The sequence below is a fragment of the Malaya genurostris genome, chromosome 3 (genome assembly GCF_030247185.1).
Source record: "Malaya genurostris strain Urasoe2022 chromosome 3, Malgen_1.1, whole genome shotgun sequence".
Classification (NCBI taxonomy): Eukaryota; Metazoa; Arthropoda; class Insecta; order Diptera; family Culicidae; genus Malaya; species Malaya genurostris.
Genome location: NC_080572.1, coordinates 276797053 through 276812004, shown reverse-complemented (window position 1 = coordinate 276812004; position 14952 = coordinate 276797053). Strand labels below are relative to the sequence as shown.

The 14952-nt window shown below is 37.1% G+C and overlaps 3 protein-coding genes across 3 annotated transcripts in view; 2 read left to right on the top strand and 1 right to left on the bottom strand.

Moving 5' to 3' along the window:
- Positions 1 to 1279: 1279 nt before the first annotated feature.
- LOC131436751 (small integral membrane protein 13) lies at positions 1280 to 1642 on the top strand. The gene is made up of 2 exons (XM_058605639.1): positions 1280 to 1423; positions 1485 to 1642. The coding sequence occupies exons 1-2, from the start codon at positions 1345 to 1347 to the stop codon at positions 1640 to 1642; spliced, it is 237 nt and encodes a 78-aa protein (XP_058461622.1). The 5' UTR covers positions 1280 to 1344.
- A 42-nt stretch (positions 1643 to 1684) lies between these two features.
- LOC131436750 (N-alpha-acetyltransferase daf-31) lies at positions 1685 to 2385 on the top strand. The gene has a single exon (XM_058605637.1). It carries the CDS (start codon positions 1685 to 1687, stop codon positions 2264 to 2266), a length of 582 nt encoding a protein of 193 aa, XP_058461620.1. The 3' UTR covers positions 2267 to 2385.
- Positions 2386 to 10397: 8012 nt separating this feature from the next.
- The window catches only part of LOC131435100 (BTB/POZ domain-containing protein 2), a 42795-nt gene continuing 38240 nt past the window's right edge, over positions 10398 to 14952 (bottom strand). The window contains exon 3 of the mRNA XM_058602627.1: positions 10398 to 14270. Within this exon, the coding sequence (XP_058458610.1) occupies positions 13409 to 14270 (862 nt within the window). The 3' untranslated portion in view covers positions 10398 to 13408. The remainder of the gene's footprint in view (positions 14271 to 14952) is intronic.

Below are 14952 nucleotides of genomic sequence, written 5' to 3'. Positions count from 1 at the left end.
ACAGGGGTTCCCAAACTATTTTGGGTCATGGACCCCTTTATTAAAATTACCTAGGCCTCAGACCCCTATCAACAAATTCCTTTGAAAATTCAATTTCTTGCTTTTTTAATATTGATGTATAATACTTACCAATTTCTGCGGATGGTCAAATAAACTTTTTTAGCGTAAATATTTCAAATAACAACTTATATCAAACAAAAGGGGATCGATTTCGACCCCCATAATCAGTTTTTGTTTATGTCGACCCCCGCAAAAAAGAATTTCGACCCCAAGCGGTCTATATCGACTTTTTGGGAACCCCTGTTGTAGAAGTATAGAGGCGTCCGTGTACGGAACTGTTTTGGCACTGAACCGGATAGGAATGGTTTGAATAGCTCTTAATCCCACATTTTCCACATTGACAGCGCTGATATTAGGATACAATCATGGCTGCTTTATGTCATAACTAACAAAATAGATAAGGAAAAAGTCGACTTGACTTATTCGTGTAATACCCGAGAGGTATAAAATATCACTGAATCGAGAAGGTATATTGATAAAAATGCATCATTCAATTATTGTTAAAAATGTTAAACGCAAATATAATGCACTAAAAGTAGCACTCAAAAAAAATACACCTATGCGCTATAAATAGAGGAAATTTTAGTAAATGCGTGAATAATCCGACCTTCGATTATACCATCATATTATTAAAAACTGTTTTGCAACTATAATTAATTCGAAAGAGACTCGAAATGTATTTGTTTTTTACTGTTGGTAATTGTTGAGAATGTATTTTTAAGGAAAATACAGAATTCCTATTCAATATACGCAGGTTATATATAGGCACATTTTATCTAGCAGTTTCATCTGCTAGTTGTCTGTGACATGTTTCGGGTAAATATTCGAGTTTCGAACACTCGTTCAGTCAGCGATGTCAGATCTACGGATTCGAACATTTTCTACGGATCCGTAGACAAAATCTACGGAAATTGTATTTTTTCAACGGAAATCTACGGAAATTTAAATTTATCAACGGAAAACTACGCAAAGTAGTCTTGTCTGACGAGCAAAAAAAAATGCGAGAGCTTCCGAGAAAAATGCCAATCTACGGAAATGACACTACTGCTATCTGGCATCGCTCCGTTCAGTCTGTCATTTGATGGCTCCCGTTGATTATTGCCTAGTTGGAGAGGTTGAGTTTTCGTACAATGAGTTTATTTTACTTTTAACCTTATCAACTGTAGTAAAACATAAAATAAATAAATAACTATCGACTGAGGATAAACCATACTGCGTTCTTTTGTAAGGCACATGTAACACTTGGCTAGGAGTTTTTTTTTGTGACGAATCATTTTCATAAGTATGAACCTTCAGGAAGGATTTATTGCTGCGTTCTCTGTACTTACATCGCTTTTCATTGTGATTATAGTAGTTTGTTTAGGTTCGTTTCAATGCCATTATTGTGCCTTCACTAAAGTCATGTTTATGTGGAATGCTTACAGGTTGGTACTTGGTGTGGAAGTTGTTCCTATCGCGCTTCAAATTAGTTCGTGAATTACTCGGATTAGCTCAATCTACTGATTTACCATCCCATCCATCAAACGGCTCATCTGTCGAAAGTAACAAATTGCGTAGCAGTCGAAGACCACGTAGAGATTAGTTCATAGATTTTGTGCAAATATTTCTACTAACGCAAAACACCATGAACATACGCTGCGCAAAACCGGAGGATCTCATGAATATGCAGCATTGCAACTTGCTGTGCCTGCCAGAGAACTATCAGATGAAATATTATTTCTACCACGGCCTGACATGGCCGCAGCTTAGTTATGTAGCTGAAGACGACAAAGAGAACATCGTCGGTTACGTGTTAGCCAAGATGGAAGAACCGGAGCCGGGTGAGGAGAGTACACATGGACACATTACTTCACTGGCGGTTAAACGGTCATATCGTCGACTCGGGCTGGCGCAGAAACTGATGAATCAAGCATCCCAGGCAATGGTGGAATGCTTTAATGCCCAGTACGTGTCGTTGCACGTCAGAAAGTCCAATCGGGCTGCTCTGAATCTGTACACTAATTCGTTGGGTTTCAGAATTCTGGAAATAGAACCCAAATACTATGCCGACGGCGAGGACGCCTACTCAATGCGACGTGATCTGCTGGAGTTCTCGAAAGTGGTTTCTGCTGCCCGGGAAATTAACTCCAATTCAGAGCATAATGACGACATAATAACCAACCACCGAGGCGGTAACCACGCTGGACACGATGGCCATTGTTGCTAAAACTGATTGTAATGAGTAACGTACGGAAGAGACACAGAAAGGCTTGGAATAAATATAATCGTTTTTTTTTTTTTTAAACTAATCAATACAATTTGAACTATAACTTGGTTGGTTCTGAATGACACGTTTTTACATTTCTATCCGATAATTCATTACAGTGTTCTGCACAGTGACCAAACTCTTTCAATTGATCAAAATCGTCTAATAATAAAATATTCAAAGTATTACGGAAAATGTAGACGACTTTTTCAATTCGAATACTTGAGTTTAAACGGAAGCAGATGGTAAAACCGAATGATTATTCACGTGTTGTCATTATCCAAATATAGAAAACAATTGAAATTTTATTTTTCGAATTCTCCATACGAATCAAACATATCACGGAGAGTCACTAAAATATTTATATTCGACTTTTTTATCCAATTCTAACATGTATGTTGTATGTTAGTATTCGGTTTATGGGAGAAAATATAAAAACCCAGACATTTTTCCAAACTTCCAAGCAAAATCTGAGAATTTTTACCATTGCCTAATTCAAAGCTTGCCACTTGAACAAGGCAGCAAATCGCAGAAGAGTTGGCTGGATTCTTCAATTGAATTTGCTGAGTTCTAGTAACTAATCAAATACTGGTTATGTTCCAACCTAGAACCATTATTCGCTAAAAGAGACCCACCGAAGGATCTGAACACACGCGGGACAAAGATTCCCGGAAATTTAACCCACTGCATGCAGTTATAGATTGGATCCTGCTATATTTTCGCATAACGATTGAATTCTTAGTTTCAATGCACAAATGTCACACTAAGATTAGATTCCGTTGCTCGGTATTTTTATTTTTACGAAAACTCGGTAATCCATAGAAATAACCGATATTTCGGTACATGAATTTTATTTTACAAAAATGTTGCAATTTACGCAAGTTTTCATTACAGAATTCTGTAAATACCCACTGAGAAAACGGTAATATCCTTTTGGACGTTGAACTCAGAAAACGTAAATTTACACGATTTCCGCTCGGTGTGTAGATTAGTTCTGTCCCCCGCTGGATATTTAAAATGTGATATGTGAACATAATGAGGTTGCCTAACAGAAAATTGGCTGATTTTTGGCCAGAATACTATTTTACTATTTTCTTTAATTTGCTTAAACAATAGTTCAATACGACTTACAACACTTTGTTTGTCCCACGACAAAAGGGCCTAACTGCAAATGCCAGTTTCTCTTTGTTTACTTTTTCTTTCTCGAATTTCCAGGTTGATTTTTGTACCTGAAGCTCCACTCCTCGCATAAGTTCCAATCCAAAACCACAAACTTTCGACAGATATTGAAAACTTTTAAGAAATTTCAATAACAGCTTTGTAATAATCGAAAGAGAAAGTAACCAAAGAGAGGCTCTCACTTGCAGTTAGGCCCTTTAGTCGTGGGACTATCGAATTTGCCATTCTTGTGTCTTTAAATTTTGATTTATAATAACCAGCCCTACACACTTAGAAAATTTCGCAGTAATCGGTAATTTTTTACCGAATTTTCAACAGCTGAACGTTCGGTAATCAGTTCGGTAATTGAATTGATTACCGATCGTTCGGTAATTGCTGAACTGTCAAACAACTACCGTAAACTGTAAACCAAATGGATCTAACAGATTGTTCGGTAATTTTTGTTTGTTTGTTTTCCTTTGATTAAAATTCTGGATTTTCGGATGTCAAAAAACAACACATATTCACAAAAACGAATGGAGAAAATAGTTTTATTCCACGAGAAATTTAAAACGTGTCAGATGTTCCGACTGATCGGAATTATGAGCGCCTTCCAAAACACTGAACAATCCGTCGAGTTCAACAAAAAGTACCCTTGAACGATTTGTGTTGGCAGCAAGTGAACAAGTGATACAAAATTATTTTCTGCCTATAAGTAAACAAAAAGCTGTTAGTGGCTCTAATGTCTTAAAAACTTTTATCACCTGTACCTCAATCCATCCGATGAACCCTTCAACATTTTTTCGTTTGGTTAATAAAAAGACACTCACTGAATATTTTAATAACTGTTTGACAGTTAGTTTCATGACAATCAGTTTTCACAGAAGTTCGGTTATTGGAAGATAACTTTACCAAACGTACAGTATGATTTTTACCGTATTCGTCGACTATTCAGCTTTACCGTATCAATTGTATATCTAATACAGAATTCTGTAGTGAAAATTTACGTTAAACTGATCGTTCGATGAAAATGTCCATAATTGTTGTAAAATAAAACCCATGTACAGAAATATCGGTTATTTCTATAGATTACCGAAAGATCTCGTCAAAAATATTACCGAACAAAGGAATTAAATCTTAGTGTGTATTCTGTATTTCGATCGAATCGGATTTTGTCGAAAGAATACGAAATTTTGCATTCTGTAGCTCGATCGCGATCGAATTTTCCGTACAAAAGCATCACTCGATCGAACTACAGAATGTAAATTTTTACATTCGTTCGACAAAATCCGATTCGATCGAAATACAGAATAGCGGAGCTTATCAAGGTTGATTTCCGAATAATTCCGACTACCGGAAAGCCTCATCACTAAGTTATACACTTGGTGGATGATTCCCTAGTTCACGACGCAATGTATGGGACGATGGTCCAAAGGTTAAGATAGAGTGGTCTGTGATTTCTTATGTATCATTTGAATTGAACCCCTCGATGAGCTCGGTTCACTGTCAGTTTCAACAACAACAACCGTCTGATTGCTAGATGCGTCGTAACTATGACAATGATTGTTTATTTTTGAAACAATATTAATTTACAGTGCTTTATATCCAGTGATTTTTAAAATAAGAAAGTAAAAACTACTTAGAACTATTGCTTAGAATTTATTTATGTCGATTTCGCTTGATGCCAAACCTAACCCAGTTTCCATTCTAACTACTGTCAAACTGTTTGTTTGAAGCTAGTTTCGAACCTAGTTTCAACGTTGTTGAACTTGTTATGTATAGATGTTAGTTTTTGTACAATCTTTTAGTTCAGTGTATAATTTGAAATTAGTTCACTTTCAAGAACTGTCAAAAGAACTAAAATAAAATTAGAAGATTTCGGATGCTGGCATTCTCAGTTTGACCGTTAAACCGTATAGTTTAGTTTTTCCTTTATAATGTTCATTCCGAAAGCCTGCTGGAATACTTACCTGGTTACCTGTTGCTGGACCTGTTGGGAGTTCTCGCTGGTATACTTACCTAACCCGCTCTTGGACCTTTGATGTTTCCTCCGTATAACGATGACGATCGTTACGATTAATTCATCAGAATCTATTTCATTCAATTCGGGTACATTTCTTTAGTTTACAAGACACGAAAAATCAGTTTCAGACTCAAAATGCAGAACTGTACAACAAATAAAGTATGCACCACACACATAGAACAAACAAGGTCATAAACTAAATGAGCAGACCTTTGAGTCATAAACACAGACCAAACTTAACTTTGTTTATAACCTTATCCGACCTTATCCTGAATAAACATGAATTGTTTGTTTCATCCCTCTTCAAGGGATGAAACTTTGTATGAGCCGACACGCCGTTTGGACTCGGTATCTGATACTTTTTTATTGCTCAGCTCAGACCCAAAAAGAAAGATAAGGGCCGACCGAACTAGCTCGGTCGAAGGCTAGGTACCATCGAAGGCTAGAAAAGGAACACGATAATGCACTTGATCACGATGTTCGGTAGAGCCGAAATATGGATGTATATGTAAAAACGTCTATCTGATTCAAGTTTCTGTCTCATTTTAGAAGTACTAGATTAATTTCATTTGTATATAAATTCTATTTTTGTTTTAATAAACATCAGTCTAAGTCTAAATCACGGTGTCAGTGTTATTATCCGAAAACAACCGCACGATCCGAAAGCGTCTTCAGTGTGCAATTTTGTACTTGCGACTAGAATACTGAACGTAGTATCTCTTAAGCAAACGTCTAAATCCACTATCTGAAAGGGCGCCCAAAATTCTAACAGTTAGCGTGGTGTTTCTTCTTTCCTTCGCGGAAGAACCCACAAGTGCGGCTAACACTCCGGTTGAAAGCTGAATTTGAAAGATAAAGTTTTGTAAAGGTGAGTTGAAATCCTAAGAAAGTAAAATAGATATTTAACAATGGCGACGAGGAAAAGTGAGTTCATTTGATAAAACTTTTCTCTATTTTACGGCCTCAGTTGCAAAAAAAGAGTGTTGAAAAGTTACCCTTGTGGTATCGATTTTCTCACTATTAAGCAAATGCTTTGAATCCAGGTTATCTGCAAATCATACGGTAAAGAGTAAAAAAATATACGTAAGTAGAGTGATACATTTTACAAATTGTTTTCGGGATAATAAAATATTTCGCCATTTTGTTCAGTGGCGTTGGTTTGGCATTGTTCTTTCATTTCAATAATTTGCATGGCAATGAAACTATTGTAAAAGCGAACATATTAAGAGTGTTTTTTTGTAGGTTTTGGATTTCGACAGTTCACATATATTCAAGAACGCCAAAGGGTGAATCAAATAACGGATCGACGATTGTCGAAGATACAAGAAAAGAGGGAATTTATATACATAATACGAAGGCTAATTGGCTGACGGCTGACAGCAGAAGGAAGTTTGGAAATGCAGCTAAAGTCACAATGGGGAAATGCAGCTGAAGGCACAAATGGCACATCATACCACTCTATTGGTTGCCAACAGAGATGAATTCATGGGGCCGAACTTGGTTCTGACGATTAAACTCTCAACTGGGAGTAGTGATGCAGAAGGCGATGAACGATTGTATGGATTCACGAACAAAACCATGGTGCTAATTTGGAAAAAACGGACTTCGTTCTAAGGAGTCGGCGATTGTCGAACCAAGACGATCAATACCTTAGAATACGGCAAGGGCTGTAATCGGTAAGCTGATTTTAAAATATTCTTGGCAAAGGCAAATTTCATTTTTATACAAGTAATTGATTTTTTCCGTGATAACAACTCGTTCTGAATTTGAGTTGTTAGAATAATTTTTCTTCTATTCTAAAAGGGGAAGAGCTGTTATGTATAGATGTTAGTTTTTGTACAATCTTTTAGTTCAGTGTATAATTTGAAATTAGTTCACTTTCAAGAACTGTCAAAAGAACTAAAATAAAGTTAGAAGATTTCGGATGCTGGCATTCTCATGTCGTTTTCGCTTGAGAAAACTGAAACTGACCCAGGGTAGTTTCATCAAACAAACACTTTTCACGAAACTGTGTTGATTTCGCCCTTAGCAACGAGGGTTTAAGCAAACCTAATATTAAAACCAGGTTCGAAACTGACTCGATTTTCAGTTCAACAGCGTTGAAACTAGGTTCGAAACTGGTTTCAAACAAACGGTTTGACAGCAGTTAGAGTGGAAACTGGGTTAGGTTTGGCATCAAGCGAAAACGACATCAGTTTGACCGTTAAACCGTATAGTTTAGTTTTTCCTTTAAAATGTTCATTCCGAAAGCCTGCTGGAATACTTACCTGGTTACCTGTTGCTGGACCTGTTGGGAGTTCTCGCTGGTATACTTACCTAACCCGCTCTTGGACCTTTGATGTTTCCTCCGGTTGAAAGCTGAATTTGAAAGATAAAGTTTTGTAAAGGTGAGTTGAAATCCTAAGAAAGTAAAATAGATATTTAACAGAACTGAAAATCGAGTCAGCTTCGAACCTGGTTTTTATTTCAGGTTTGCACAAATCCTCGTTGCTAAGTGCGAGCCCAACACAGTTTCGCGAAAAGTGTTGATGAAACTATCCTGGGTCAGTTTCAGTTTTCTCAAGCAAAAACGAAATTAGTTCTTTATTGCCTAATCCCACAAAGCCTTAAATCAGACCCTGCCAGCTTGAAGCAAAATCAATTTTCAGTTCAGCAACGCCATCAAACGGCATCACATTCAACATACCATGTCAATTGTATGGGTGCGCAGTGCTGCTATTTTGGCGCACACGAATTTGACATTTCTCTCCCCTATATTTCTATGTACGAGATTCGAGGCGGACTCGCCTGAGGGCGCACTGCTCGCAAAAAAAGGATGTTGCCAATGATTTGTTCGGGAAATATGAGAGCTGTATATGTTGTTAATATGATGCCTTTGCTTAAATTCAATTCAAAATCATTATGTGCTGAATGTAAACATATGTTTGCTTCCTTCCTACCTTGTATTGTTTGTATTCAATAAAATTACATTATTACTGAGCCAACTGGTTCATGATTACTGATCCAACATTTTTCAATGGATCGTATGGGACATCTTGAGTTTATCTTAGGATGGTCTTACAAGCTGCTGTATATGTTCGTGCCCAAGCAATATAGATATACAATACGGTAAATCTGAATAGTCTCCGGTGAAACTCATACCGTCCGTATGGTGAAATTATTTTCCAATAACCGTACTTCTGTAAATCCTGACTGAACATTTATTAAAATTTTTAGTAAGTGTCTTTTTATTGACCAAACGAACAAAATCTTGATGGAATTCGTCGAATGGATTGAGGTACAGGTGTACAATTTTTTAAAGCATTAGAACTAGGTTAACAGACGTATTTCGATCCATTTTAGGATTGATATTGTTTTGACCCACTTTGTAAAAATATCCACCAAATGTTGTAATATCTTTGAAAAACTCTTCCGCAATTGGTAATTTAATGTAATTAGCTTCAAATTAATGCAAAATGGATTACTTAACATCGATTCAATCCATAAAGTTCGTTAGGTGGGCCAAAATATATGAAATGGTAAAAATACCTCTGTTACCCTACTCAACGCTTTTAATATTACAGCTGATGATTTCGAGAATGGCAATTCTTTGGAAAAGGAGAATGGCAATTCAGAAAAGGACAGAGGATTAAAAAGTTGCAAATTTTCGTCTACCTGTCCAACTAACGAAAAGTTCGGATATGAGGAACTGATTTGGCTTAATCAGCTTTCAAAGTTTATCAATAGCATTCTAAGCAGCCCATTTTTTAAGTAATTATCCACACTTGAAAGTTCGCGCGACGCAACCGAACGAACTTCTAAGCTGCTTCTAGAATACACACGGAACTTGTTCTGTACTTTCAAGTTCTAAAAATTTCCGCTTATACTTTTAAGCAGCAAGAAAGTGGATATTTAAGGTAATTGTTGAACTTCTGGTTGCATGGGTGGTTTATCAACGGTCCCAAAGTTCTGTTTGCGGATCCAGAAACTATACCGCTTAAACCCCACACATGATATGGACGTTCCTCAGTAAGCACGCAAAGTGTCTTTTGGTCCTCGGATCCCAGTGTCGTTTGAAGTTGTAAGGATCTTCGTATATAGATTGTCGGTTCCGATAATTAAACACAAATACAAAATAATTACTAATCCTAATGTTTTCGGGTGACGGCTGTAACGGGGGTGGGGTCCGTTGGTGTAAATCGAACATCCGGTCCGTCTATTAGGTTCAGATAAGGCTAGGTGACTAACTATGCTGCGATGTGATGAACGGTATGGTAGCTGAAACACTTTCCGAGTTCTAGAGCTAGTTAACCGCGTTCAGATTCTTTCTCCTTTTATGTTCAGCCGTGACAGCTGAGGGCTGATTATCGTGAGACCATTTTTATTGGTCCTATTCGTTTAACTGGTGTTAAACGGTACTTCTAGCTACAAGTGCTCTTACACTATTGGTTATCAGAGAATCTTTGATGTGGAAATCGCCCACACTGCCACCTGTTGAGAGTCGTATTCATTGTCACTCTTCTGAACTATACCCACCAAATAGATCTGTTAGGTTTAATTAACCTATCAGAATCCCCAAGCTAACTGATAAAGACTAAAGTAACAATCCTGATAGTAGTGTAAATTGTGTAAAGGAAAGAAAAATTCAAACTTAGACGGTTACACCTCCGGCGAGTTTCACCAATTTTCAATGACGATCAGAACGCAGTTTTTGATCCACCAGAGAACAATTTCATCTGTTTGCATACTGAGCTTTCTACTGCACTCTGCGTCATAAACATTCAGCTGGCGAGAGCAAGACTAGCGCGGACATTGTTTCCTATACGCACGGATAGGTAAATGACTACTGAATCAGAACAACATCTGAAATGGGGATGTGTACCAGTTTAAACGTGTCGCAATGTCGATTGTGAAATAAAAGCGAGCGATGGATACATTGTGATACATTCTTTCATTTATTAATCATATGTATATATTTGTATGGGCAATTCACAGTAATGATCTGTCGATAAAACTACCACCATTGATACCAGTGGCACTCAGTCAACTTATGCGTTATTATTCTCCGTACTGTTCCTTCGTCTCATATACTATCTTCTCAACCAACACATAAACAAAACGCTAAAATCACATTTAAGAATATTACCTACAAACTAAACTAAAACATGCAATGTGCATTGTACTTTTAGTGGATAATATGGCAACGAGAATGGTTTTTAAGGTTAGTTATTTTGCTCAGCTTTCGAATGGCAAGCGTCTTATCAAGCAAACAGAGTGATTGTTTGATAGCGGTTACAAGTTGCATTGTTAAAACTTTATGAATATATATCTTAACTTTCATGAATGATCCTTTCTCCAAATGGAAGCGTCGTTCCAAATTATCTATCTATGCTCTCAGCTCTGCTCTGGCAAATGGCGTGCTTCGGAAACGCAAATAAAATTTTTAGCTATTATTTCTCTGCTATATATAGTTAAACAATTTAGACTACTCATGATAAACTCTGATCTTCTTCTATGTGGACAAATTTTTCATTGTACTTTTTCACTAAATGTTGCTCTAATTAAACAATGTAGGCTAATAACGCTTTTTATTCCTTTGCTGTTTTTCTCACACACGTTAGGATCCTATATTTAAAATACTTTCGTATAGCAGAAGCAGTGCTCCATTTTGGTTGCAGTGCTCAAAACAATCAATAGACTAGAACATCAGTTTTATTATGTTTCATAACAGCGTTCTCCTGTTTTACATTTGGAGTTTCTCTAGTGTTGCTTTTTTTCTTGGCAAAGCGGAAAGTTTAGGAAAATTCGCGAAAAAAAAATGTTGATCAATAAATAAAATTCAACTGAAGAACGAGTATTTTCCGATATTACTTTCAGTAATAGGGATGAACGGCTATACTAAGTCTAGTACATATTGGCGAGTACAAACATTGACAATCGATTTAAGATCAGAAGTCAAAGCTTCTTCTAGTTGATTCGTCCGAATGCATATCGTTGTCATCTAATACGAATTTTATTAAAAAATAGGCTTTCTGATCATGAACCGGTACGCGACTGCCCTACTGATGTGATGCATGGTTTTCAATTTCTCCATAATCAGAAAAAAAAACGAACCTTAACTTGTGAGTTTTACGAATTTTAAATTTTTGCAATTCGGCACCCTCAAATTTCGTTTTCGCTTGATGCAAAACCTAAGCCAGTTTCTACTGCTGTCAAACCGTTTGTTTGAGCCTAGTTTCAACGTTGTTGAACTGAAAATCGAATCAGTTTCAAACCTGGTGTTTTTTGTGTCAGGTTTGCACAAACCCCCATTGTTAGGTGCGAACCCAACACAGTTTCGTGAAAAGTGTTTCTTTGGTGAAACTACCCTGGGTCAGCTTCAGTTTTCTCAAGCGAAAACGACATAAAGTTTGACAGATTGATAGTTGCTAAGGCTATTTTTTCACAACAACGTCATAACTACCAGTGAAATCGAAAAATGTTTTGCTTTTTTTTTAATAAAAAGCCCAACCTACTACGATTGACATTTTGTTATTACTTTTTTTCCTCAGAGTGTCTATAACGGTGACAGAACATGCAAACAAATTAGAAAACGGATCACGTCAGAAACTCTGAACACTGTTCTTTTGCGAAATTATACTTTGTTCTCGATTACTGAAAAATTATTGAGATCTAAAAGTAACTAATAATGTGTCAAAAAAAACCTTGCTCCGGAGAAACGAAACAATACAAGCCACACTAGTATTGGCGAACACACTAGCTTTCTATCAACTTTTTTCTTGGAAATCTGTCTTATGGATAAGCGCATTTTAATTGAAGATAAAGTGTACTATATTTGTATCGTAACTTTTCAAGCTGGCACTTTGAATAAGTGCAGAAACCTTCACTACCCATACTCGCTGACAAGAATTGATTTTGTTTTCACATTTTACTGGATAAATCCTCAATGATGCAGTTTCTGAAAGTACAGAATGTGTGAATTTCATATATTTATTTATTTATTTATTCATTTGGAGCAGTGAAAAGCCCGGTGGAGATGAAATTTGGCAATCTCTCTCTCCAGCAGGCATAAAACCTCCTCATCATTTGTATCAACAGATTACAATGATCCAACAGATACATTTGGGCCTAACACTACAATTAAAACTAACAGTTGAAGCTAAGTTTATAACACTATAACTAGTTGATATAGTGTTATAAACTGTTAGTTTTAATTGTAGTGCTAGGCCTAAATGTATCCGTTGGATCATTGTAATCTTGTTCATTTGTCAAACTAACAGAAAACTGATGAACATCCATATAGAACTGATATGCGAGTATGGGCAATTAAGTTATCCAACACAAAAGTGAGGAGTAATACTACATTATTGATTAATTGACTGATAATATAATGGAGGCAGTACGGCACACTAGAACTCAACTGTAAAACTTCGTTTCATTCAAACTTCCTGCAATCTTTAGCCCTGAAATCTAATACAATCTCTGAACAAAAGATGGCCCATCGTAATAGTAGTGTTTGTACCCGCCGTTCAACAAACGAATAGAATCAAATAAGACTGTATTTAATACAATTACTATTGATAACAATCATTCTAAAATGTTTCACAACAAATAACAGATGTTAGTTTTTCGTTCAAATGATTTAGAATTAGTTTCGAACGTTTCTATAAATAAACATATGTTGATACTAGGAAAGAAAAATCCCGTGGATGAATTATGACGGCTATCAAGTTACAAGCTTAAAAACAAAACTATTGTTTCTGAACACTATAAAACTGTTCTGCTGAGGCAATCCCACCACTTGTACACACTTCACACTGCCGTTCTACGCATAACTGTCCCACGTCCTATGGGATTTCCTTTATATATGGGACAATTGGTTCGCTTCTGCTGAGATTGCACCTTCCACGAGGCATACCACAAAATACTTAGAGCCAGACTGGCTAATCGAAAATGCAGGCAAATATCGACACGAAGGTAAGTATCACTCGATCACAGCAACTACGTTTGATGGCGTGGGCTTCGTCGGCCGCTTTGCGCATCTTCTTTGGATAGTTCTTCGGGTTACTCCTGGCACTAAGCTGAATAGGCATCGGTGCAAAAGCGGACCTGTGTTGGCGGAAGTTGGCCACCATCGACTGCTGCTCTGCAGTCAACGTGTTCACCTTCTTACCGTGCAACACCTCAGCGACCAGTTTGGACTCAACGGGATCCAACAGTTCGATGCGATCCTTGGCGCTTTCGAACTCCTTCCTTGTCATGGTAAGATAACGCGGTGTATAACAGAGGGCTCCAAGTACACGCCGTCGGTTTTCTGCCGATATTTCGAGATTCTTTCGGATACACTCTTCACGGCTCCACTTGGCTAGTAGATCAAGCAAAACCATTTCTGACGTCATTTGAAGTGTATCGCGTTTTACGATCATCTCAAGTTCCTCGAATCTCAGTGCCAGCATCGCTTCTTGAGCAAAAACTTCTTCCGTCTGCATGTCGATCAGCTGAAGACAATTGTTGAGCAGTGCCGCGAAATACTCTTCCGGTGTGAGGGGCGTTTCCGGTTTATCATTCTTTTTAGTGCGTCGTTTCTTCTTTTGCTGAAGTGCAGTTATGGTGGCGGACACCGAAACGGAGTTGTAATACCAGAGAGCACGAAACACCTCCAGTACATGCGCTACCGAAAGGTTGAGATCGAGTTCCTTGACGCAGTGGATCTCTAGTTGTCGGCATTGGAATCGTGAGGCCAGTTCGAGAATCTGCAACATGTGCGAGGCGGAGTGGAATTTGACGAACTTGGTCTCGAGGTATCTGTAAAACAAACAGTAAAACTTATTAGAATTGACAATTTTACGTATTAACAGATCAATGAATATTTCTTTGCTATACTTATGCCTTACCAGCAATAAATTTCAATAACCAATAATTTGAACGAACATTTTTGAGTTTCTCGTTGTTCCGTATATTCTATCTTGAAACTAATGTGAAAATTGTCTCTTGCTGCATTGAACACGACGGTTAAAAAGTCCTCGGTCTAACAAAGAAAAAACTCTTTTCCCAAAAAAAAACTTTTTGTTTAAATCTGAGAACAGAAAATATTCACCGGGGGCTAAATCAGGAGAATATGGTGGTTGGTTGTGGTAACGATAAAGTAAATTTAAAAAAACCACATGATGATTTTTTACTTCCCTCGTGAAGATAATATCTAAGAATGTAGGCTGTTGTCATTTTCTTCTTCAGAAATAAATTTAATGTTTTTATGAATGGTGTTAATTATTAGCATTAGCATTAGAGACCGCCCGTGTGTTGCTACACGCCTACTTGTGGCTACTCAGTGAGTAAATCAAAAACAGAAACGAAAAAATGTTTGGAGGATGAAACCGGGGTAAAATAAATGACAATAATAATAACATTACATAAAATAGTAGTTTAGTTTTTGAAGCTATATAAGGAGTGTATCGAAAATAAGCTATCCACAAATTTTTCTTTCAAA